This window comes from Phascolarctos cinereus, unplaced genomic scaffold (assembly GCF_003287225.1).
Source record: "Phascolarctos cinereus isolate Bilbo 61053 unplaced genomic scaffold, phaCin_HiC Scaffold_9;HRSCAF=440, whole genome shotgun sequence".
In the NCBI taxonomy this organism is placed as follows: Eukaryota; Metazoa; Chordata; class Mammalia; order Diprotodontia; family Phascolarctidae; genus Phascolarctos; species Phascolarctos cinereus.
In genome coordinates this window covers 79,166,813-79,191,456 of record NW_027556402.1, presented here as the reverse complement: position 1 = coordinate 79,191,456, position 24,644 = coordinate 79,166,813, and the positions used below count along the sequence as shown (strand labels likewise).

The following is a 24,644-nucleotide window of genomic DNA, read 5'->3' as shown; positions in this document are numbered from 1 at the left end:
TCAAGAATAGTTTTTGTTACTAAAAAGCACACAGCTTGTATTTTTTTAAAATTTTGCAAAGATTTACAATATCACTGTTTTCTTAAAACTTACATTTTATCACAGTCTATAAATTTTATTTTAATGGGCTCATTTATTTTTAACTAGAACAGCCAAGAATTATTAGGATTATTACTTTTGCTTCTTCTTTGTTACAAAAGTAAAATATGGTCATTAAGACAATAGCTGGTCTACGTCCTTAAATCCCTGCATAAAAGATATCAGGTTTGGTTTCTAGTCTTACATATTTAAGACAAAAGATCAGGGGGGAAAATTAGTACAGGCAAGCAAGACATCCCCATTATTTCAGCCTGCAGCTAGCAATATACAAAAACTCTAAGGTTATCTTCAAAAAGCATTTTAAGTAACTATGATATCTTCTGAATAGACTATATTTCAACCCTGGTTCTTTAATACTGGATTTCCTAATGTGATAATAACTGGAGGTCAAAGATGATTAAGAATCAAAGGCAGCAATCTAATGTGAAAGCATTTGGATAACTTGCTGGCAAATAAATATACACATCTTAAAACAATGGCATCATTTTGGATTGGGGGTAGACTCAAGATTTTATGATATTCATCCTTTCATTTGGAACATTATTGAACTAAAATAATCCAATTAAGGGAAATAGGTCTAAATGCTATGCAAAATTCAATGCTAATGATTCATGCTTACCAAAGACAAGCCATTTGGTTTGCCCCACCTTCATTTGAAAAATAGCACCTGAATCAATTAAATCAATAAAAATGGGTTAGAGTGACAATGGACTACTCAATTAAAGACTAGGATTAGTAATTCCACTGCCCTGAGTTTATACAAATGTCTTGGTGATTATTTCTGGTGAAACAGAAAGGAGGGCTACCCTTTTCACCTATTTATAAAAACTTGATAGGAACATAAATTGTTATTAAGCATGAAGTTCAGCACATGTAATAAATTAAATATGTAAGCACTATGAAACGTTGAACAGTTCTTAAATTAAGAACCTTTGGAAGGCTTGAAATGATTCATTAGAAAGAATCTAAAAACATTTGAAAATAAGATTTAACAAAAATTACAAAAAACAAGCATGGTCTCAATGAAAAGACACTCCACCTTGGGACTCCAGACTTGATCACCTTATGTCCCCCATGCCTGGAATGCTCTCCTTCCTTATCTCCAACAGATGTGAAACAATGCATGTATTTTCAGATTTTTTCAATGTGTTGATGTACTTTTTTCCCCTCTTCCTCTTTTTCTTTTTATAAAACACTGTTGTGTGGTATGGCTCTTTAAAAGGGGCTGGGGCACAGGGGAAAATTTAGGCGACATAAAAATCTACCAAGACAATTTTATTTTTAAAAAAATTCATATTTCACTCATAAAGGAGGACTGCACTATTAGATCCATAATTTCAATACCAATACTTTAACGTAAGCTTAAGGTGCCTTTTGTTTTAAAGTGAAAACAGCTCTAGAAGATGAAAAGGGTGGATAACTTACTGTAAGAAACTCTGGTGATGTAAAACACTAAAGATATCTGTAAAATTCATTTTCTTAAAAATGAAGTGAATATGCAAGGAAACAATTTATTTTAAAAGATGGGTGCTGGAGTATCTGATAATTCCTATCATTCCAGTCAGGGAGGGCAAGTACTAATCTCGCCACTAAAAGGAATATTGAAGACTTTATCCTGACGCCAGGTGTAAAAGCGGTAATTCCTTCCACAAGGGCCGAAGGTCGGGCCCTGCCCAGCTGGGTGTGTCGCTGGCATTCACAAAGGCTGTAAAACGAGACCAGAAAGATCTCCCAGGTCTTTGTTCCAGGGAGGTTTGGGGAACAAAGTAATGCTCTCGCTACCTGACGGCAAGACTTAAAGATGAGGGCAGATCTGCCTTCGCCTCTTCCCGGGATGACACCCCATCTCCAGGGACTAGAGTTACAGCTTCCCGCCTCCCCAACGCCCCTAATCCCGCACGGTCATTGGCTGACGCGCCGTCACTCGAGGAGATGACGAGTGCTATTGGTCACTGGCTCACGCAGGTTGGTCAGCCTTTGACCACAGGCAGGCAGGTAATGTAACCGGGGGGCCTCCGGGTGGGAGGGGAAGCAGCCGGGGGTGGGGGTGGGGAATGAGAGACTGGGGGGGAGGGGGCGGGGGACAAAGTCGTGCTGGAGTTCATACCTGAGCCACCTGCAATCCCCACCGCCGCCGCGACGACTCAGCTTCTGGGAAGGTGGCTTCAGCCAACTGGAAGGCGGCTCAGCCGGGCACGGTTGTCCGGGCCATGGAGAAGCCGGTTCCAGCTCTACGGCCTCAGCCGAGGAGGGGAGGGGGAACGAGGTGGTGATGTTGATGTCAGCAGCGGCAGCAGCTCCCGCCGCCTCCAGGGCTCAGCACCGCTCCCGCTGCGGCGGCCCAAGTGGCCTCCTGTCCGAGTTTTGACGTTTCCTATTGTTGCCGGAAGTGACGACGTTCCCGTGCCCTCGAAGACAAAGAGGTGTATTTCGCCCACCTCACGATTCGCCACACGCTTGTAGTCTTCCCATCATGTCTTTGAGGCCCCTGCGACTCCCCTAAACCACCCGCGTCTTGGGTGTGCTCTCCTGACCACTTCGGGGCCTTTGGAAATCTCGGTGACCCCCGCCCCGATCCCCGAAGGGCGCTGAGTGGCGCCGTTTGGAATCTGCGGCGGAGGGCGGCAGAGAATAAAGGAGGGGCTAAGCTCGATACGCCTCCCGGGGAGCGCTGCGGCCTGCCACCCCCGGCCCGGGTGGTAAACGGTCGGCGCAGTGAGTGAAGGGCGCAGGCGCCGTCCACAAGTGCGCGCACGGGCCCGCTCGCGTCCAGCTGCCTCCGCGGGCTCTGACACGGCTTCCTTGGGCTGCGGACTTACGAGGTGAGCCGCGGGGACGAGCGGGAGTGGAGCGGGGGGGAGCACCGCCTTTTCTCCACCCCACCCACTCCGTCTTTCCCGGTCCAGTCTGGGGGTGGGGCAGGGGCGAAGGGCCGGATGCTTCGGTTCCCCCCCCCCACACCTACACTGACGATGACGCCGATTCATGGTTTGCTACGCGCGTTTGCTTCCTCAGCCCCTTTTGCCCCGCAGATTCTGCGGGCGTGCACGGCGCAATTGTTTCCTTTTCCGTTATACTGAGGAGGAAACTGAGTCTCTGGCGCAGCTTGAGAGTCCTAGCTTCACTAAGCGTCCGCAGCGACGTCTGCTGGATGCAGCAGCTCCTCCTTGCTGCTCGCTGGCTCACCTTGCCTCTCGAGCGGCCTAGCGCTTACGAGCCAGATCCAAGGCAGGGAGGGGCTCTCGAGGCCCCCCAGGCCAACCCCCTCATTTTACTGTCGTCCTGAAAGCGGCCCGAGGAGTAGCGGTGAGTGTCTGGGGAAGGTCCAGAGAGGGGTGGTGAGTGGTCCGTTGTCATACCGTAAGTAGCAGAGCAGGGAGTCCGGGGCTAAGCTGTAAGAGAGCACGGAGGTCATGGCCAGGCTGCGGTGGTGGTCTTGTTCGGGGGAGGCGGGTAAGTGGAAAATGAGACCTGGGCCATGAGGACCCCCCCACACACACACACACGCCCCGAGAACAGTGCCGGATGCCATGATGTCTGAGCTCGCATCTCCGGCTTGCGTTTGCCCGGTTTTCCTAACATCTCTTTATTTAAAGCTGATGGCATTTCGTTTTGGAAAAATTCCGCTTTCATTTTAGATATGTTAAGGTTTTATCCTTTTTGGGGGGGGGAAGTCGGTAAAAGGAGAATAATTTCTAAAATTCCTTAAGTTAAATTTCATTTCGAAATGAGTACCAAGCACCATTTGGCATTTAAATCATCAGGGAGAAATTTTTTTTGTTTTAGACTGAAACAGCATTTCCAAACATGTTTTGATTGTAAAAACTGACATCCCCTTCTTCCTCAGAGCAAATTTTTAATTGAATGTTCCTAAGAATTTCAGTTAAGCAAGAATCAACAAACCTTCTCCTTCATTCAACCTCTACGTTATATTTGCAGCAGTCCATTAGGAGGGGAAAAGAAGCATATTCCTTCCTTTTACAGGCTTTATTTTCATCTGTCAAGAGCCTTGCTTTGAAGGGGGGGTGGTCATTGAGGCATTCATGGATAAGAAAAATTGACTTTTCTGCCTTACTGTACAACCATACATCTCTTCCACCTCCCTTAAAGAAGGGCTTACAGACTGACAGTGACAAAGGACGTGGAGCTAGAAGCCATTTTTCTTCCTTTGTCTTTTGAAAGCAAATTTTGCACAGGTTGGATATTTCTGTAAAAGCACATAAATGACTTCTTTAAAAAACCCGTTGCCTGGATCCATTTCTCCTGAGCTATCACCTTGTTGACATGGATAATTTATGCACCGGTGTAGCTCATAACCTATGTCCAGTCACTAGGAATTGTTCTTTTTTGTGCCTTCCAGAAAGCCCTCTGTGAAGGAGGCCTTGTGGTTTAGTGGAGAATTTGGGGTTTGGGACAACAGGAGGTCACTGGCTGCATTTACTGTGTGCAAGATTGGACAGGGTGCTTCACTTCTCTGGCCTTTGGTTTTTTCACCTTTAAATGAGGGTTTGATGGTCTGTTCCTTTTCAGCTCTAAGTGTAATTTCCTGATCTAATCAAAGCACAGACTATTTCTGGTTCTTTTAGTATTTTTGTGGGTAACAGTGTAACATTCAGAATGTGTGCCTTTTACTCTCCTTATGACTTGCTTAACCTTTTTTCTAGTTGTATGTGTCCTTGATGATGATGTTTCTTCTCAACTGTAAATTAAGGAGATTGAGACTCTTTGAGGTCTGTGATCATATGCTCTGTCCTTAATAAAAAATGTGAGAGAAGAATAGAATAGATAGGCTTTTGCAAATGCTTTTCTGTAGTATACCTAAGTTTTACAATTCCACTGTTGCCTGAAAAGCTGCACCGAATACAAGATGTCAGTGTATGTTTATCTTATTCTTTGGTCTTTTCAGTATTGTCTGACTCTGTGACTCCATTGGGGCTTTTTTGGAGGAATTGAGGCATATGGGTTAAGTAACTTGTCTAGGATTACATAGCTAGCAAGTGTCTGAGGCCAGATTTGAACTCAAGAAGTTACGTTTTCCTGACTTCGGGTCTGGCACTGTATCCACTGTGCTACCTAGCAGCTCTTCTAGATATATTGTTGATTTTTAAAAGAATTTTATTTGGTAACACAAAACAGTACCTAAAAGGCTCATCACCAATAAGGAATCTCTCATGTTTAGGTTAAAATGATAAGCGATTCCTTTATGTAACCATAATGTTCAATGACCTTGTGATTATTAGCATGAAGGCATAAAGCAGGAGGATATGCTTGCCAAAGGTGTTTGCCTTTGTCATCAGTTGTTCTAGGCTGGGTCCAAATAGAAGTGAGATTTCCTATACAGAGTGAGGTCCACCAGGTATCCTTCTTTGCAGATCATATTGAATCCCAGAACATTATATAGTAATCTCTGATTATCCAGAAGAGCCTAACAAGCTGACAGGAAAAACCAAATGGATGGAAAATATCAGCTAGACTCTGACATGCATTTGAATGGCCAATCCATTGAGTTGATGATCAATACAAATAGCCACTATGAATGGACAGTAAGTTGAACTCAGAATTGAACAAGAGGAAGAGATTAGCCTGGATTTTTTATGGGATAACTATTGCACCTTAAGGTTTGCAAATCACTTTATAAATGTCTTATTTGACCCTCACAACAACCCTGTGAAAGGTAGCTGATGTTATATCTGATTTTATAGATGAAGAAACCAAGGCAGGCAGGTTATGTGACTTGTTCAGGGTCACACAGCTGGGCGGTGCTTAAGACTGAATTTGAACTTAGATCTTTCTAACCTCAGGTCCAATTCTCTATCCATTGGGCCCCCTAGATGCCTCTAAGTATTTGGGGAGTTGCCAAATACTTGATTCTAATATTTTTCACCCACGCAAACACTTATGAAGCATTTCCAATGTACTGGACACTGTGGTCGCAAAGGCAGAAGAGAAACAGTAACTGCGCCCAAAGAACTCACATTCTGACCAAAGCGACAACATGTACTTAAGTGTATTCTAAATAAATGTCGGGGAATAATTGGGGAAGGGGATCAGGAAAGGCCTCATGTAGAAAGAGGTACTTGAGTTGAGTATTAAAGGGATTCTAAGATGTGGAGATGAGGAAGCTTCGTTTTTTTCAGGCGTGGAAACCAAACTGTTCAAAGTCATAGATGAGTGATGAAGTCTTATGTGTGAGAAACAGCAAGAAAGCTAGTCTGCCTAGCCTATGGGGTGTGTAAAGGGGAGTAATGTGCAGGAAGGAGGGTGCCTACTATGTGCCAGTCACTGTGCTAAGCACTTACAAATATTCTCTCATTTGATTCTCACGACAGCTCTGGGAGGTAAGTGCTCTTATTGTTCCCATTTTGTAGTTGAGGAAACTGAAGCAAACAGGTTATCTGACTCGTCTAAGGCCAGATTAGAAATTAGGTCTTCCTGACTCCAAGGCCAGCGTTCCATCCATTGTACCTCTCACTTTATCCTAGGAAGGTGTGTTGGAGAGGTATTGCTGGAGCCAGATTGTGAAGGGTTTTAGATGCCAAAGAAAGGAGTTAATGTTTGACCCTTGAGGTACTGGTAATAGGGAGCCATTGGAGATAGAGCAGGGAAGTGACATGACCTGACAAACATGATGCCGTTTGGTAGGGAGTCTTAGAGCACCACACTCTGGACAGTTAAAATTAGAGGTAACCCACAGGGCACTGGAGAGACAGGATGGGTCCAAGTAAGCTTCACCATATTTTTAATAATCACGTAGTGCATGAAGTGGACTAAGGGATGTTACTGAGGACATAAATGTTTTTTATATAGCAAGAGGTATAGGTAATATGTGGGCAGCCCAAGTCCTCCACTGGTACCTATAAAATGCAAAAAAGACCTCAGCAGTTGGCGTTGATTTTCTTTTAGGGATTAATTAGATAATAACATGGACAAAAATCCCAGTAGATAAGGTGTGGTTGGGTTGTGATCTGCACAGAGATATTACTTGGCCCGTTGGCATAGGTTAAGAAGTAGTATCACTTTTGGACTCATCCTATCAAATGTAGGGGAATTTTTTTCATAACCCTGGTATTGGAGGACAGAACCAACTCTGCCTTTGTAGACCTGTTTATTAGACTTATCCTACGTATGTTAAGTATTTAAAAACATGAATTAATCTAAAATGAAGTAGAACCTCTTTAATGAATCACTCTGGAGTGTTGTATAAATTTGTATTCTGTATTGTTAAGATATTAATAGTAATTAATGCTAAGTAAATAATCCTTACCCCCAACGGCCTTAGCTAGACACTGCCCAGATCCTCCTACTAGGCTCTGCATATCAGAGGTTACCTTGAGAGACCCTTCAACAGTGCCCCTGCTTCCTTGCTGCTCAGTTTTTATCAGAATCTCCTACTTCTCAAAGGTCATGTGGCAGGCCCTTACAAGGCCCTTGGCTTTAGGCTGGACATGGCTACTCACCACTTGGATGAGCAGAGGGCCATCAACTATAATCCTTCTGGTAAGGTGGAAGACTGTCAGGCCTTACTCATATGCCGTCTCACTGGGTACTAAGGTCCATCCATTGGACCATATCATCTGTCCTGCTGTTGTGCCCTTCATATTCGATGGCTTTACCATCTGTCCTTCCCCTGAATCCTCCTATGTTGTCTCCTCTAATTAGAGTGTGAACCCTTTGAGAGTAAGAATTGTCTCATTTCTCTGTTTGTATCCTCAGTGCTTGGCATGTAATAAGTGCTTAATAAAAATTTCTTCATTTCTTCCTATTTCATAAGATATCTGAGAGGTTCCTTTATACTAGAAAGATGAAACTATATCTTAAAACCAACAATTTATAGACAGTATTTTTAATTGCAAGTTATGATTATTGAAGTAGATTTACAAGGATGGCTGTTAGGCAGCTTTATTTTTAATTGCAAGTTATGATTATTGAAGTAGATTTACAAGGATGGCTATTAGGCAGCTTTTTACTTTGTATCTTTAAAGTATCAAAGTCCTATTTAAATATTTTCTGAAGCTAGATTTGGGCCTGATTAATAGTGTCTGAATAAATTAGGTTTTGCCATGTTTCATAATTACATTAATAAGAAGCAGTTTTTTTTAATCTCATTTCTTTATGGATGCTATAGAACTATAAAAAAACTAGTGTATTTTGTGTTCCTTAGTTGATAGACCTCTTTTATTTTGAGCTTTGTTACTGGCAACATGAATTTCCAGTGTTAAGTCTAAATAAAAACTAGGAATCTTATTCATTTAATTCTCAATGAATATTTATGGGTATCTTCTGTATTAGGTATTGGGGGAGCTCTAGCAATGATTTAACATACAACAATTGCCAAAATTTAGAAAGACTTATAAACTAGTGAAGGAAATAAACAGAAAATGGTCGTTAGCTTATTGTGTTAAGTGCTATGAAGTATAAACCAAAGTACTTCTGGAAAGCTCATTGGAAGTCCCAATATTTACAATTGCTTTTCCCCCCTTTTTTTTTAAAAGGTGAAAAATCCCATCAAAACCAGAATTTAATTCTGATTTTAAACAATGGCAACTGGTGATTTAAAAAGAAGCTTACGAAATCTAGAACAAGGAATTCGATTGCTTGGTTATCCTAGAGAGGTGGATTATTCAGGGTAAGTTACAATGAAGTACCTGACTCAATTTATTTTAAAGTTATGATTTCAGTAGATGAAACAACTTTTAGAAAAATTGACTTGTGTAAGAAGAGTGGAGTTAAGAAAAATACTACTGTATGGATACTATTTAAATTGATCTTCATGAAGTCGATGCATGCATTTCAAAATTTGTGGAGTTATAGGAACACTTGCATTTTTTACTAATTATATTTGGGACTTTAAGAACTTGAAATGTCTTGTTAATTAGCAAAGTTTTATGCAGATTACAAAAACAAATTTTATTTCAGTGTCGTATGGTTTTCTCATGCATATTTGAGAGTGATGTAGCAGGGCTTTTTATAAACTCATCTAAGCTAGTCCTTGGTCTCCTTTCATCCTCTCACCTTCCACAAATAAACCATCTAAATCAGAGAGTTATTGATCCTAAGTACCTTTCTTCCTGTTGAACCATTCCTTTAACAAACAAAAACAGTTAAGCAAAATCAGCTTACATGATAACTGGGTCTAACAGCATATGCAGTATTCTGCACCTTTAACAGTCAGTCTCTCCACCTCTTTACTAAGAGGAGGTTAGTGTGTATCATCATCTATTCTCCAAGGCCAAGGCTGCAGTGAATCTGAATTTGGCTGCCTTTTAGTGGTATTTTAATATCTATTATTGTAGTCATTGTGTATATTTTTTTCTTGGTTCTGCTTGCTTCTCTCTATCAGTTCATGCACTTTCCAAATTTCTCTTATTTGTTGTTTATTATTATAGCACAAGAGTTCATTTACTTTATGCTTTAATTTGTTTACCTGTTCTCCACTCAAGATAGCTTCTTATTTTTTTCTAGTCATTTTGCTATAATAAAAAGTTCTACTCTGAAAATTTTGTTATCTTTGGGACCTGTCTCTACCTTTTTGGAAGCGTTGCCAGGTCAAAAGGTATGAGCAATTTGTCATCATTTCTGTAAAAATTCCAGATTGTGTTCCAGAACAATTAGACCGTTTGATAGTTGTGCCAACAGTGTATTGCCATGTCTATCTTCCGCATAATTTTAACTCTTTCCATCTTTTATCATTTTTGCTGATTTGATGGGTGTGGGTGTGAAGTGAAATTTCAGGGATGTTTTAATTTTCACGTTTGCTGTTCTTAGTGAGATGGATTATTTTCTTTTCCTTTTTTTTTGGCAGTTGGGGTTAAGTGACTTGCCCAGGGTCACACAGCTAATACGTTAGAAGTGTTTGGTCTGAGGCCAGATTTGAACTCGGGTCCTCCTGACTTCGGGGCTGGTGCTCTATCCATTGTGCCACCTAGCTGCCCCTTTCTTTTTACTAGTTTTCCTGACACTTGACTCTTTTGTTCAATTTGGTATTTCCTCTTGTGAATCTAAGTATTCTCGTTATTATGATCCATTGCGTTCCATTTCTTTATCTGACCGTAATATCTTCTTGATCTGTTTTGTCCTTAGGCCTCACTTGTTCTAAACCTGTTCTCTGTTCTCACTGTGACCTTGAGTTGCTGCTGTCCTCGGCCCCTCCTAGGCTGCTCCTGGCTTTGCTTTCCTCTCCCAGTGCTGACCCTTTGTTAAGCGGTTCGGTGTTACACAGTTACACACTTCTTTTGGATTCCTTGCTTCCCTGCCGTTTGCCGCTTAGGCCTCGTTCCCAACTCTTAGTCTACTTCTCACTTTTTAAAAGCTGTACGATAGTTTTTTTCTTCATTTAAATTCTGAGTTCCCGAGTTCTTGCTGTCCTTTCCCACCCCTTGCCCACCCATTGAGAAGACAAGAACTGTGACAGCATTTGTACATGTGAAATCAGGCAAAAATATTTCCATATTAGCCATGTTGCATTTTGTTTTAAAGAAGGAAAACATTATGCTTTCATTTGCCCTCAAAATTCTTCCGTTTCCTGGAGACGAATAGCATTTTTCATCGTGAGCCTTTTGGGATTTTTCTTGAATCATTGTATTGATCAGAATAGCTAAATCACAGTCGATCATCATACAGTACTGCTCTTACTGTGTACAGTGTTCTTTTGGTTCGGCTCACTTCGCTGTACGTAAATACATAGAAGTGTTCCCAGGTTTTTCTGAAACCATCCTGCTTGGCATTTTTTTATGGCACAGTAGGATTCCATCACCATAATATACCACAACTTGTTTAGCCATTCCCCAGTTGATGGACATCCCCTTAATTTCCAATTTTTTGCCACAAAAAAGTTTCTATAAATATTTTTATGCCAGTAGTTTTGATCATTACTGCTTTATATTAAAAATTGAGGTCTAGGAGTGAGATTCCTCCTACTTTTCTGTTGTTTTTCATTATTTCCCTTGACATTCTAGATCTTTTATTTCTCCAAATAAATTTTCTTCTTTTATTTAGCTCTTCAGAGTATCTTTTTAGTAGTTCTGTTGGTATAATGCAAAGCTGTACATTTGTTGAGATAAATTGATATTTTTCTGTCAGGTAAATAATATTTATTGTGTTGACACTTATGTAACCAATGAACACCCCTCACGCTTTAAGGAGTTCTTTATTTCTTTAAAGAGTGTTTCGTAATTGTATTTTTCTAAATGTATAGAGATCCATGGTTAATAGAACATATATTTCATGCATTTTGAAGTTATTTTGAATGGAATATCCCTTGCTATTATTTCCTCCTGAAAGTTATTACTGTATAAAAATACTATTAATTTTTGTAGATTTATTTTGTATCCTGCAACTTTATTGAAGCTATTAATTATATTAATTATTTCAGTAAGCTTCTTTGCTGGTTCTATAGAGTTTTCTACTAAAACCACTGAATTGAAAACAAATAGGGTTAATTTTTCTCTTCTGTTGCTAGTGTTTCTAGAATTATTATGTCAGTATCAGTGCAGTATTTTTGAATCTTTGGAGTTTATTGGGAAGGCTTCTTTGCAAGTTAATCTTTTAGATATTTACATTTTAGCATATTAAAATTGCTTCTCTACTAATCCTTTGTAAGTTTTTCTTTTGGGGCATAAATGAATGCTGTATTTTGTCTAATGTTTTTTCTATAATCTATTGATATAATATGATTTGGAGTGTTTCTGTTTTCAGTGTGATTGCTTATTGTTCTAATGTTAAATTGTTCTCCCATCTCAGGTTTTAAAATCTTGGTCATAAAGGCTCATCTTTTGATATATTACTGTAGTCTTTCTGTTAGGATTTTATTTAAAATTTTGAATTAGTATTTTATTAGGGATATTAATTTATAATTCTCTTTCTTTGCTTCAGCCTTCTACAAAGTGATATTATATTTGTCTCAAAGGGAGTGTGATGTATTTTTTCCTCAATTTTCTTAGAATAATTTGTGTATAATATGTGTTATATTACTAATTTCTTATGTTTGATATAATTTACCTGTAAGTTTACCTTTGTGACCTCCCCCCTCCCCCCTAGTTATTTTTCAGCTAGTTCTATTTAACTTTCTGAGGTTTGGCTATTCATTTGAAATTAATGAGCCACCATCTTTCCTGTGTGTGTAAATGTTAAATGAAATATCACTATATTCAGGTGCATATATACTTGTTAGAATTTTCATTTTTAATATTAAAGCAGCTATTAGAAGTTACTTAATTCAAACTTTGTTGATAACAAACATTTATTGGGTTACTTTTTTATCTAAGTTAAGGTTCTCCACAATGGAACTTATTTTGAGTAGATAATAATTTCATGGCAGCTTTTCTTCTTTTTCTTTTGAGACTTGATCTCCCTATCTTAACTTAGGTATTCCTACAGTAGCCACTCACAGTCTTGATCCTACTGCTGATCTTTGTGGGAGCTTTGATCTGTTTTATTTCTAAACTGAGCCAGTTTACCCTCCTTAAGCTACCTATTATCTCTCTGCTCCTGGAGCTCCTGACATTGGTGTTTCATTGAATTCAGCGGTACTACAGCACCAAGCGTTAGCAGGGATTACAAGTGTTTGCTACCGTCTCGGGTTATTGGAGCATTTTTAAAGAGGAAAATCGTAACAAAATTTTGAAGGTCTAATTTTGTGGAATCATTAAAACATGCTTTTTTCCCCCTTCCAACAGTTTAGTAAAAGGAGATCCTGCAGCATATTTGCCTATTATAAGCCATTCCCTGACTTCATATTCAACTTATGTGGCAGAATTTTTGGTCATCTCCAATACAGAACTCACGGCAAAGAATGATTATCGATTCATTGATTCTGTCTATAAGGTATTGTAAATATTATAGAGCAAGAAACTATTAAATTACTCGTTAAAGTGAGGTTTATATTTGTATTGGATTGTTGGGATATATCTATCCTATGATTTTAGCAATAGCTAACTGGTTTGAATAACAGGGTGTAAAATACCAGATTTTTCAGTAGCATATTTTGAAATAAAATGACACTCACTGGAAGTTTTTAAGTGTATGTCTCTTGTCAGCCTAAAAGAAACATGACATTTGGATAGAGGTAAGTGATGTGACTGTATTTATTGAGGTCTCTAGATCAGTGTATCATGAGTTAAATAAATGTTTATCTTTTGGAACACATGTAAAAGAACATTTGAATGAACTTGGTTTCCTAGGTGTGATTTAAAAAAAAAAACCTGCCATAAAATTTAAATGTCTTAGTACCAGAATACTTTTGACCCAGTTCTAGCTGTTAATAATTTAAGCAGTTTTTTCAAGTGACAGTAATAGTTCTTTGTCCTACTAAATCATCAAACTCAGTGTCGGTTTTTAGAGTTGTTCCTGAAAGAAACCTTAAATGTTATGTGGTTACCTTTACAGAAGAAAGTAAAACTCAGGGGGCGGGTAGGTGGTCAATGGATAGAGCACGGGCCCGGAAGTTAGGAGGACCTGAGTTCAAATCTGGCCTTAGACTAAACACTTGGCACTTACCAGCTGTGTGACCCTGGGCAAGTCTCTTAACCCCAATTGCCTAAAAAAATAAAAAGAAAGAAAGAAAGTAAACTCAGAAAAATTTAAGGGACTTGCCTAAGGTCATGAGGCCAGTTAGACGTCTCCTTATGTCCATTCCATGTCACTTACTAGTGTAGAAAGTTCCAATTTTTTATCATTATTAGAGTAGTTAATTTAAAATAATCCAAATTAATCATCAAAAAATTTTTAAACTTATGTTTTTGCTTGTTTATAATGTCTGGAGTCATTGATCCACATAAAATTAAATTTATCAAACTTTTACTTGATACTACTCAATCTTTCCCTCCCAAATACTACTATTGTTCTTCGCAGTCTTCTCATGCCACATAACTTAATATGTTCAATGGATGTCTGCTGACTTAACATGTTCAGTGGATGTCTCACTTTGCTACCAAGGCTAAGCTCGGTCATTCTTCACCATTTGCTGTATACTAGCAGCCTGTTTACTATGATATATTTCCCTCCACCTTCCCATCCTAATCTCTCTGCCTCTCTTATAGCCAGGATCTCTCTAATAAATTTTCCCTCCAGTTCTAGGAGTAGCTTTACTTATGTAACACTCTTTCTTCTCATATCTATAGCTTCTCAGCCTCCTTATGGTGGCCCGTGTGGATACATAACAAAAATGCAAGTGAACATTCAAATTTTGTTGGAAATTAAAGTCTTTACATTATAGTGTTATTAAAATGAGGCTTCAAAGAAAAGGGAAAACCAGATTGTGGAAGACCTCCCATGCCAGGTGAAGAAGTTTGTATTTTATCCTATAAATAGCAGGGAGTCACTGAACATTCTTGAGTGGGAGAGTGACAGTCTTCAAACTTGTGCATTAGTGAGATAGTGAGATTATTTTGGGAGACTTTTGGAGGCTGGATGGGGAATTTAGAGTTTGGAGTCAGAGAGTTTAGTTTAGATGCTGTATGGTAATGCAGGGAATGAAGAGGGCCATTACTAGGGTTGTGAGTGGAGAAATGGAGTTAGAGATTTTTTTAGTTGGGATCTATAGGAATAATCATCTGACTGAATGTGATGTCTGTAGAAAAGGAAAGAGTCAAAGTTGACTTCAAGATTTTGAGCTTGTGTGATTTGAAGGATGGTGATGTCCCAAATAGAAATGGGTAAGTTGGAAAGTTTTCATCAGATTTTGGGAGAAACAAGGTAAAGTTGGGTGATGAATAGCTAGATGAATTAGAGATTCTAATAAGGTACCAAATTTGACCTCGTAAGTATTATTGAGACATTGTGTGATGGATCTGTGGCTAGAATTTGACTGTGGGAGACTATACCTTATTCAGAAGAAGCAGGATAAAGTAGAATGATAGTATATATAAATCAATCGACAGGGATTTATTAAGCACCTGCTTTCTATCCAGTACCATGCTAGGTGCTGAAAATACAAATACAGTGAATGAAATAATCCTTACCCTCAAGGAGCAAATGTTCTAATGGGTGACAGTAAGGCCTTATATAAATATATTCTATATAAATATAAATAAAATAAATATAAATACATTTAGAGTAGTTTGAGAGGAAGGACACTAGCAGTTAAGAGGATCAGGAAAGGTTTCATGTATGGTGCTTGGGTGATGTTTTGAAGGGAAGAGAGATTCTGTGAGGTAAGGGTAAGGAGAGAGTACTTTCAAGTATCAGGGAGAACCATTGAAGAGGCATGGAAATAAGAAGTAGAATATTATGTGTGAAGAACAGAGAGAAGACTAGTTTGGATCTTTGGGTGCAAGGGGATGAGTAATGTACATTAAGCTTGGAAATAATAGGTTGGGGCCAGGTTGTAAAGAGCTTTAAAAGACAAACAGGTTTTTATTTTGTTTTGGAAGTGGTATAAAGCCAATAGAATTTATTAAGTAGGAAATTCACTTTAGCAGCAGTATAAAGCATACACTCAATTATAAAGAAGTTCTATTCATGCAAGGAAATGAAAGAACAGAATGGGAAAACATTACCCAGAACATTTGGTTGAAGACGTCTCACTCTCCTCTGCTGCTTCATTATACATTTCATGTATCGGACCCTTTTCTCATATCTCAGGACACTATTTCACTTAATAACCTCATCTGCTTCTGTTGATTTAATCATCTCTATGCAAATGAATACCAAATCTGTATATCCCAAACCAATCTTTCTCCTGAGTGGTAGTCCACTACGATTATCGATTGGACCTTTCAAAATAGACATTCCAAAAGCAGCTCAAGTGTATTGTGTCCAAAGCCGAACTGAGAATTCCTTCATGCTCATCTCTTCCTCCCCTCCCTGTTTATGTGCATGAACACATACATAGAGATATCAGAGCCTCAAATCTTTTTGGCTGCAACGATCTAGGTCAGGTCTATCAGGAGAACCCTGGATCCTGCTCTCTTGATTGGTGAGTTCCTAGCTCACACTGCCATTTCTTGACAGGTCTTAAACTTGCTCACTTCATTCCTAGCTCAACTTACTCTCAGGACTTCCACCCTTCTCCACCTTCCCTTATCTTCTTTTATGTTTTGTCCTCCCCTGTTAGAATACAAATTCCTTGAACATAGGGACTTTTCTTGATTTTTTGTGTTTCTTTCCTCAACCCAAAAAACAGTGCCTGGAACATAGTAAGTGCCTAAACTGCTTTATCTAGTTAACTATTTAGTAGAATGTGACCATACAGCTACCTCCAGAAGGAGTTCACAAAAAATATAGAGAATACTCTAAAAGGTGTTTTGAAGGAACTATTGAACATATAAGTGTAATTACACATAAGGGTGTAGCACCATTAAGATGGAATGACTTGAAAATACTAGGTTGTTGCGTGATCTAGTGACTCAGTGGCCATCTCCCTCAGAACAATTTTAAAGAGTCCAACTATGTCACAGATTCCAAAATTAGCTACTAACCCTTCCAGATGATTCGGCTGTTGATGTCAGTCATTTATATCCAATCAGTTGATGCTCAGCATCTCTCTCATGTATCTCTTTCACTCTCCTCATTGTGCCAACCCTTTCGTCAGGCCCCCATTCTTAATTTTTGCCTGGTCTACTATAATAGCCCCCTAATTAAGCTTCCTTACCCTCAGGTCTTTCTCTGTGCCATTCCATCATCTGTATAGCTGCCAAAGTAATTTTCCTAATGCTCATGTCTAAACATGACATTTCCTCCAGTGGCTTCCTGTCACTTATAGGAACAAATAAAAACTCTGCTTTTTAAGTTTGGTTGTGAAAGTCAGTCACGATCTTACCTTCGCCTGTACTTCCAGGCTTATACATTACTTTCCCTCTTCTGCAGTCTGGACTTGCAGTTTCTCATATACAATATGCCATCTCTCATCTTCATGCCTTTGCACTGGAATACACTGCCTCTTCATTTTCACTTCTTAAAAGTCCTTGTTTATCTCCCGGCTTAAGTTCTACCTTCAAACTTTTTTCCCCAGCTTCTAATGTCCTCCACAAAGTTATTTTGTTTTAATTTTGTACATACTTAATTAGATACATGTTGTTTCCCCCAAGAGGATATAAGCCCTTTGCAGGCAGCAAGTTTCACTTTTGTCTTTGTATCTACAGCTCCTAACTGTAGATACATAATAGGTACTTTATCTACTTAACTATTTAGTAGAATATGACCATACAGCTACCTCCAGAAGGAGTTCACAAAAAATATAGAGAATACTCTAAAAGGTGTTTTGATGGAACTATTGAACATATATAGGTGAGACATAATAGGTACTTAATAATATATATGCTTATTGGTTGACTGATTAATGAGTAGAGGCAGAAACAGCAGCAGAATTGTCATTGGAGTATGTGCAGTAGACCACTTTTTTTTTTAAAGCCATTCTTTGTCTCATTTTTTATTAAGCCTTAATCGTTGAATAGGCATTACCTCAGTTAAACTGAGACCTGTTAAAGACCTTAGCTTGAAAAGGCCAAAGTTCCCCACTGCATCCTGGGCCATTTCCAGTTTTCCTGACCTATATCTGGCCACTGGACCCAGATGGCTCTGGAGGTGAAAGTGAGGCCAGTGACTCTGCACAGCCCTTCCTCACTTAAATCCAATTCATTTGCATGTCGTGACATCACCTGCCTGACGTCATGGTCCTCTTCAAGAATGAAGGACAAACAGCAGCAGCAAACTACCTGGACAGAAAGAGACATTAGATAAAAGGTTTAGGAAACTGGTGTCAAGCTAGGCACAAAAGCACAATTTAGTGATGGTGTGTTTTAATTACCCAAATGTTGGTTGAAAGTCTCTCTACCCAAAATAGAGGCGCTAATTCATTCCATCAAGAGGTGAAAAGAAGTGGTATTCAGTATCTGATTTATCAGTAACAGGGACCTAATTCTTACTGTCATTGGATGTTGAAGTGGAAATGATAGGATTTAGGTAGAGTGGATTTGAAGAATGTTCAAATAGAAAGATAAGGAGTATGTTTTAAACTAAATTCTATAGAGAAATTCAGCTTAGTAGGTTTGGGAAGTGCTATTCATGTCTTGTTCCTCCCTTTTTTCATTATTTCCTAGCTCTCTTTTTTCCTCCAAATGAATTTTATTATTTTCTTGAGTTCTATAAAATATTCCTTGGATATTTGTGATACTTGTATCATTATCTTCGGTAATATTATAATTTTTGTTATATTGGGTTAAATTGCTTTTCAGTCCTCAGGATGCTTTAATATGCAGTAAAGAAAGCTTAGGTAGTCACAGCTTACCAAGCATCTTTAAATCATTACATATGAATAGTGAGTTTTTTTAGTTTTTCTGTGGTGCCCAGTAAAGTTTGCACACCTTAGCCTAACATTGGAAGCTTCTACATTATTACCCCTGCTACTTCTGCTATTACTCTTCCCTCTAAAAACTATTTCTTCCCCCTTTTTATAGTATTTATAAACATTGATTAAACCATTGAGTTTCCATATATGAAATGCTTATCCTGTGACCAATCAGTGACCAACATTGAACTGAACTATATCAGTATTGACATTTCCACTGTAGTGAATGCAAGAGAGATATTTGAGGAGAATGAAAAGGGGTCTTAGGAGTTTTCCTTGGAAAGGAAAGCCATGTAATTGGTTTCATTGTCTTCCCAAAAACAAGAGGAAATATTTCATGAAACACTTGATCATCTTTTTTTGCATTGTTATGATATACAATGATATATATATGTATATATATATGTGTATATATATATATAATACATAATATGTATACACACACATATATAGGTAGGTAGGTAGATAGATATAGATGTATAATGATCAGAGTCTAAATGACCATTTTGGAGATAATTACAGTTTGTGTGCCAATGTTTGTTGCAGAAGATGAGCAGGTAGAGAAATTCTGTTAAGTCAGTGTGAATGACTAGGTGATTGAAAAAGCATTTGTCATTGTTGTTCAGTCATGTCCAAGTCTTCATGACATCATGGGCCATAGCACAAGAAGCACTTCTATCCTCCACTGTTTCTCACAGTTTATCCAACTTCATGTTCTTTGTTTCCGTGGTACTATCAGTCTCATCCTCTGCCATCCCCTTTTCATTTTGCCTTCAGTCTTTCCCAACATGAGGGTGTCTTCCAGTGAGTCCTATCTTCTCATTTTGTGGCCAAAGTATTTAAGCTTCAGCTTCAGTATTTGACCTTCAGTGAAAAGCCTGAATTAAAATTTTTAAAGTATTAACTGATTTGACCTCCTTGTTCTCAGAAGTCTCCTTCAGCACCACAGTTTGAAAGTGTTGATTCTGCATCATTCAACTTTCCTTATAGTACCAAATCTCACAGCTACACATTGCTACTGGAAAAATCATAGCTTTAGATATATGGACCTTTGTTGTTAAGGTGATGTCTCTGCTTTTTAGTATGCTGTCCAGATTTGCCCTAACTTTTCTTCTAAGAAGCAAGCATCTTTTAATTTCATGGCTGCAGTCTCAGTCTACAGTGATCTTTGAGCCCAAGAATATAAAATCTGACACTGCTTTCGTTTCTTCTCCCTCTGTTTTCCAGGAAGTGATGGAATCAGTTGCCGAGATTTTAGTTTTTGTGATGTTAAGCTTCAGGTGAGCTTTGACACTCCCCTCCTTCGCCCTTATCGAGAGATTTCTTAATTACTCTTCACTTTCTGACATCAAAGTGGAATCCTCTACATATATGAGATTGTTGCTCTTTCTTCTGGCAACTTTGATTCCAGCTTTTGATTCATTCAGCTAGGCATTTTGCATGATGTGCTCTGCATATAAGTTAAAGGTGACAGTATACAGGCTTGTCACACTCCTTTTCCAGTCTTAAACCAATGGATCCATGTTTGTTTCTGCCTTGGCCTGCATACAAGTTCCTCAGGAGACAAGTAGAATGATCTGGTATTACCATCTCTTCTAGGACTTGCCACATTTTGTTGCGTTCTACACAGTCAGAGGCTTTAGTGTAGTCAATGAAGCAGAAGCAGAAGTTTTTTTGGAACTCTCTTGCTTTCTCCATAATGCGGTGAATGTTGGCAATTTGGTCTCTAGTTCCTCTGGTTCTTCAAAAACCATCCTGTTCTTCTGGTAATTCTTGGTTCATATATTGCTGAAGCCTAGCTTGCAGAATCTTAAGCATAACCTTGCTGGTGTGTGAAATGAATATGATTGTTTGGAGATTTGAACATTTCTTGGCATTGCCCTTTGTTAGGATTAGGATGTAAACTGATCTTTTCCAATCCATTGGCCATTTTTTCAAATTGCTGGCATATTGAGTGCAGCATTTTAACATTATATCTTTTAGGGTTTTAAATAGCTCACCTGGAATTACATTACCTCCACTTGCCTTACTGTTAACAATGCTTCCCAATGCCCACTTGACTTTATTCTCCAGGATGTCTGCCTCTACATCCATGGCCACATGATTGTGGTTATTGGTGATGTTGAGTTCTTTCTTATATAGTTCTTTGGTATATTCTTTCTACATCTTCTTAATCTCTTCTGCTTCTGTTAAATCTCTGCCATTTTTGTCTTTTATCATGCCCAGTTTTGGGTGAAACATTTCCTTGATACCTCTAATTTTCTTGAAGAGATCTCTTGTCTTTTCCATTCTGTTGTTTTCTTTTTTTTTGCATTGTTCATTTAAGAATACCGTATCTTTCCTTCTTAGTCTTTGGAATTCTGCATTCATTTGGGTATCTCTTTCCCTTTCTCCTTTTACTTTCCCTTTCTATCTTTCTTCTGCTACTTGTAAAGCCTCATTGGACAGCCATTTTGCTTACTTGCTCTTCTTTTTCTTTGGAATGTTTTCTGTTGCTGCCTCCTCTATAGTATTGCAAATCTCTGTCCATTGTTCTTCAGGCACTCTGTCTACCAGATCTAATCCCTTAAATTCATCACCTCCACTTCATATTCATAAGTGATATTATTTAGGTCATAATTATATGGTATGAGAGTTTACTGTCCTTTCTCCAATTTAAGTCTGATTTTTGCAATGATAAATTCATGATCTGAGCTACAGTCAGCTCTAAGTCTTGTTTTAACTGTATAAAGCTTCTCCACCTTTGGTGGCAAAGTATTTAATTAGTCTGATTTCTGTGTTGACCGTCTAGTGATGTCCTTGTGTAAAGTCACCTTTTGGGTTGTTGAAAAATTGTTTGTTACGACCAGTGAGTTATCTTGACAAAATTAGTCTCTGTCCTGCTTCATGTTGTACTCAAAGGCCAAACTTGCCTGTTACTTTTGATTTCCTGTTTTAGCATTCCAATCCCTTTTGATGAATGTGACATCTTTTTTTGGTGGTATTTCTAGAAGATATTGTAGGCCTTCATAGAACTGATCAACTTTGACTTCTTCAGCATCAGTGGTTGGAGCATAGACTTGTATCTGTGATGTTGGATGGTTTGCCTTGGATTCAAACAGATGTCATTCAGTCATTTTTTGAGATTATACCCCAGTACTGCTTTTTTCACCCTTTTATTGACTATGAGGGCTACTCCATTTCTTCTAAGGGATTCTTGCCCACAGTAGTATATGTAGTGAATATCTGAATGAAAAGGCATTTATTTACTAAGTATTTAGTGTGTGCAAAGCACTGTGAGACAATTCTAGCTCTCAGTGAGCTCACGTTCCCAAGAGAGAGACAACACATAAAAAAATTCACAGCTGCAGTTCAGATAGAAAAGTCCCATGGTTCTGAAGTAATGCCTCTTCTTCAATGCCATCTCCATTGAAAAAATCCCTGATGTTGAACCATTTGACAGAACCAGGGATATTGGTGGCATCTACATTCCTTCTGGGTCTTTGGTAGCTGTGACTGAAGTACCTGCAGAAATAGTTGCCAGGCTACATCTCGATGGAAATTGGTTCTCAGTGTGATGGTTCCAAGGGTTAGTTTGGAAGAAGGACCTGGGTGGGGAGTAAAAGGGAAGGGGAGGGAAAAGACAGTGTGCTGCCTTTGGAATGAGTCTTGTTGGAAGGACTCAGCCTGTTGTTGGCTGATGGTGGTTAGTTGATGGTGGTGGTGAGGAATTTAGTTCACTGGAAGTAGGACTGATGGTTTGGAGGGTATCCTATCCCCAGGGCTTCTGGCTTCAGTCTTGGACTATGTGTATTCAGGGTCTCTAGTAGATGTGGTGGTGGTGGTGGTGGTGGTTTACTTTCCTGGCACATGTTACCTTTTCTCTGTTCCTCACAATGCCTTACTTCTTCAGCTAGGTCACCTTCCTTTAGTATTCAGTGACTTCACTGGTGAGCAAAGAGGAGAATAGTGAAAAATATTAGGAAATATTGTTGAAGTTAAGAAGCAAAAGAGGCATTCAATGAGGTCAAGGACTTTCAAGCATTCTTGAGAAAAGATCAGAACTAAATAGAAAATTTGACTTTCAAATACAAGACTCAAAAGAAGCACGAAAAGGTAAACAGGAAAGAGAAATCATAAGGGACTTCAGTTAAACTGTTTACATTCTTACATGGAAAGATATTTGTAACGTAAGACTTTTCTCATTATTAGGGTAGTTAGAAGGAGTATATATAGACATAGGGCACAAGTGTGAGTTGAATATGAAGGGATGATATCTAAAAAATAAAATTAAGGGGTGAGAGAGGAAGGGACTGAGAGAAAGAGAAAGGGAGAGGTAGAATGGGGTAAATTAACACATAAAAGAGTCAACAAAAAGCTTTTATAGTGGAGGGGAAGAGGGCAGAGGTTAAGAGGGAGTAATTGAATCTTACTCTCATCAGAATTGGCTCAGAGAGGGAATAACTTATACACTTGACTGATCTTAGCCTACAGGAAAGTGGAGAGGAAGAGGAAAAAAACAATGTGGGAGGGAGGGTGATAAAAGGGAGGACAGATTGGGGAAGGAGGTAGTCAGAAGCAAAACACTTTTGAGGAGGAACATGGTGAAAGGAGAGAGAATAGAATAAATGGAGGTAGGGGAATAGGATGGAGGGAAATAGTTTTTCACAACATGACTATTATGAAAGTGTTTTGCATGACTACACATGTGTCACCTATATTGTATTGCTTGCCTTCTCAGTGAGGAGGGGAGGGAGGAAGAGAATTTGAAACTCAAAGTTTTAAAAATGAATGTTAAAATTGTTTTTACATGTAACTGAGGAAAAATAAAATACTAAATAAAAAAATTTAAAAAAATAATCATTACTAAAAAAAAAGGGGCTAAGTGATTATAGATGTTATGAAATCCTCATGCCTATGAATCTTGAATACTTTTCACAGTAAGAGAGTTAAAAAGGCACCAAATATGACAGATACAACATTACAAAGCAAAGAAATTGATTAAATCACAACAGGAGAAACTTATGACAGATGGCTAACCCATGTGTTACATTACTGTTCATATAATTTTTTTTTTCATTTTTATTGCTACCTATTGCTTTTATATCACATGCTCATTTCAGAGCATCCTTCTTCTACCTAATGAGCCATCCTTAACACGAAGGTATCACCTAGTGAAAGGTCTCCAGATTGTTGAGTTGCTATCCTCTACCTCTGGAAGATATATCCTGTATTACTTACTCTGTGTTAATTTATAGTAATTATACTCCTGCTTGTTGTGCTATTTGTCTAGACAAGCTTCTAGTATTTTGATTCCATTTATTGTCTCCTAGTTTTTGTATTCTTCCTTTCAAGTCATTTATTTAGCTGTAGTTCGTTTTGTATATTCACAGCTACTGAGAACTCAAAATAGCTAAAAGTCAATAAACTATCAGTATGTACTGTTCCAGTTAGGGAAGACATCATTTTATACTCTAGGAAAGTAATTGAGACAGATGCGTTGTCCCATACACACTAACGTAATATTGTAAACAGGAACAATTCTTATTTTGAAAATAAATTTCCATGTTATGTTGATTTTTATTTTTTATCTTTGTAGCTTCTTCGAGATAAATTTCATTATAAGCCAATTTTGACAAAAAAGCAGTTTTTCCAGTATGGGTTTGTTGAATGGAAGATACAGATTGTCTGTGATATTTTGAATTTGGTGATGAAAAAACATAAGGAACTGTGTAACCTGGATAAGGTAATTCATTGTCAAATTATATAAATTATCTAATACTTCAGTGCATAAAATGTATTATATTCAGAAAATTCATTGTAAGCATTACTGTTGCACTGTTAGAAGGGGCTTTTAAAATAACTTTCCTGCTTCTGACCTCTAACAGATCTTTTTATTTCAAATTTTTTTTAAAAATCACCTAAATTTCTTCCAGTACCTTTTCCATCCTCCATCTCCCAGTCATTACATACAGCAAATTTAAATTTATAAAAGAAGAAAAAAGAAAAAAATGATCAAAACTGATTAGTATGTGGAAAAATTCTGAAAATATATGCAATGTACTGCTCCCGTTGAATTTCTTACCTCTGACAAAGGAGGTAGAATGTCTTCTCATATTTCATCTTTAGGACCATACTTCTTTGAAATTGCTCAACATTCACTATTTATAGTTTTGTAGTTGTTCTTTCCATTTACATTGTTGTAGTCATTGTATATATTTTTTCCTTGGCTCTGCTTACTTCACTTTGCATCAGATTGCATGAATCTTTTGATTCTTTATGC

The 24,644-nt window shown here is 38.3% G+C and overlaps 2 protein-coding genes across 6 annotated transcripts in view; one reads left to right on the top strand and one right to left on the bottom strand.

The window, feature by feature from the left end:
- The window catches only part of FBXO8 (F-box protein 8), a 61,218-nt gene extending 58,729 nt beyond the window's left edge, over window positions 1-2,489 (bottom strand). Inside the window, exon 1 of one of the 2 annotated variants that reach the window (XM_020997860.2) lies at window positions 2,207-2,489. The gene's annotated coding sequence lies outside the window, so the exon portion shown is untranslated. The remainder of the gene's footprint in view (window positions 1-2,206) is intronic. The other variant, XM_020997859.2, reaches the window with a different exon arrangement.
- Window positions 2,490-2,813: 324 nt separating this feature from the next.
- The window catches only part of CEP44 (centrosomal protein 44), a 57,738-nt gene continuing 35,907 nt past the window's right edge, over window positions 2,814-24,644 (top strand). For 2 of the 4 annotated variants that reach the window (XM_020997857.2, XM_020997853.2), the window contains exons 1-4: window positions 2,815-2,921; window positions 8,592-8,725; window positions 12,774-12,921; window positions 23,961-24,107. In XM_020997857.2, coding sequence (XP_020853516.1) covers window positions 8,637-8,725; window positions 12,774-12,921; window positions 23,961-24,107 — 384 coding nt within the window. In that variant the 5' untranslated portion in view covers window positions 2,815-2,921; window positions 8,592-8,636. Of the gene's footprint in view, window positions 2,922-2,992; window positions 3,406-8,591; window positions 8,726-12,773; window positions 12,922-23,960; window positions 24,108-24,644 lie in introns of those variants that run through there. The other 2 variants (XM_020997856.2, XM_020997854.2) reach the window with 2 other exon arrangements.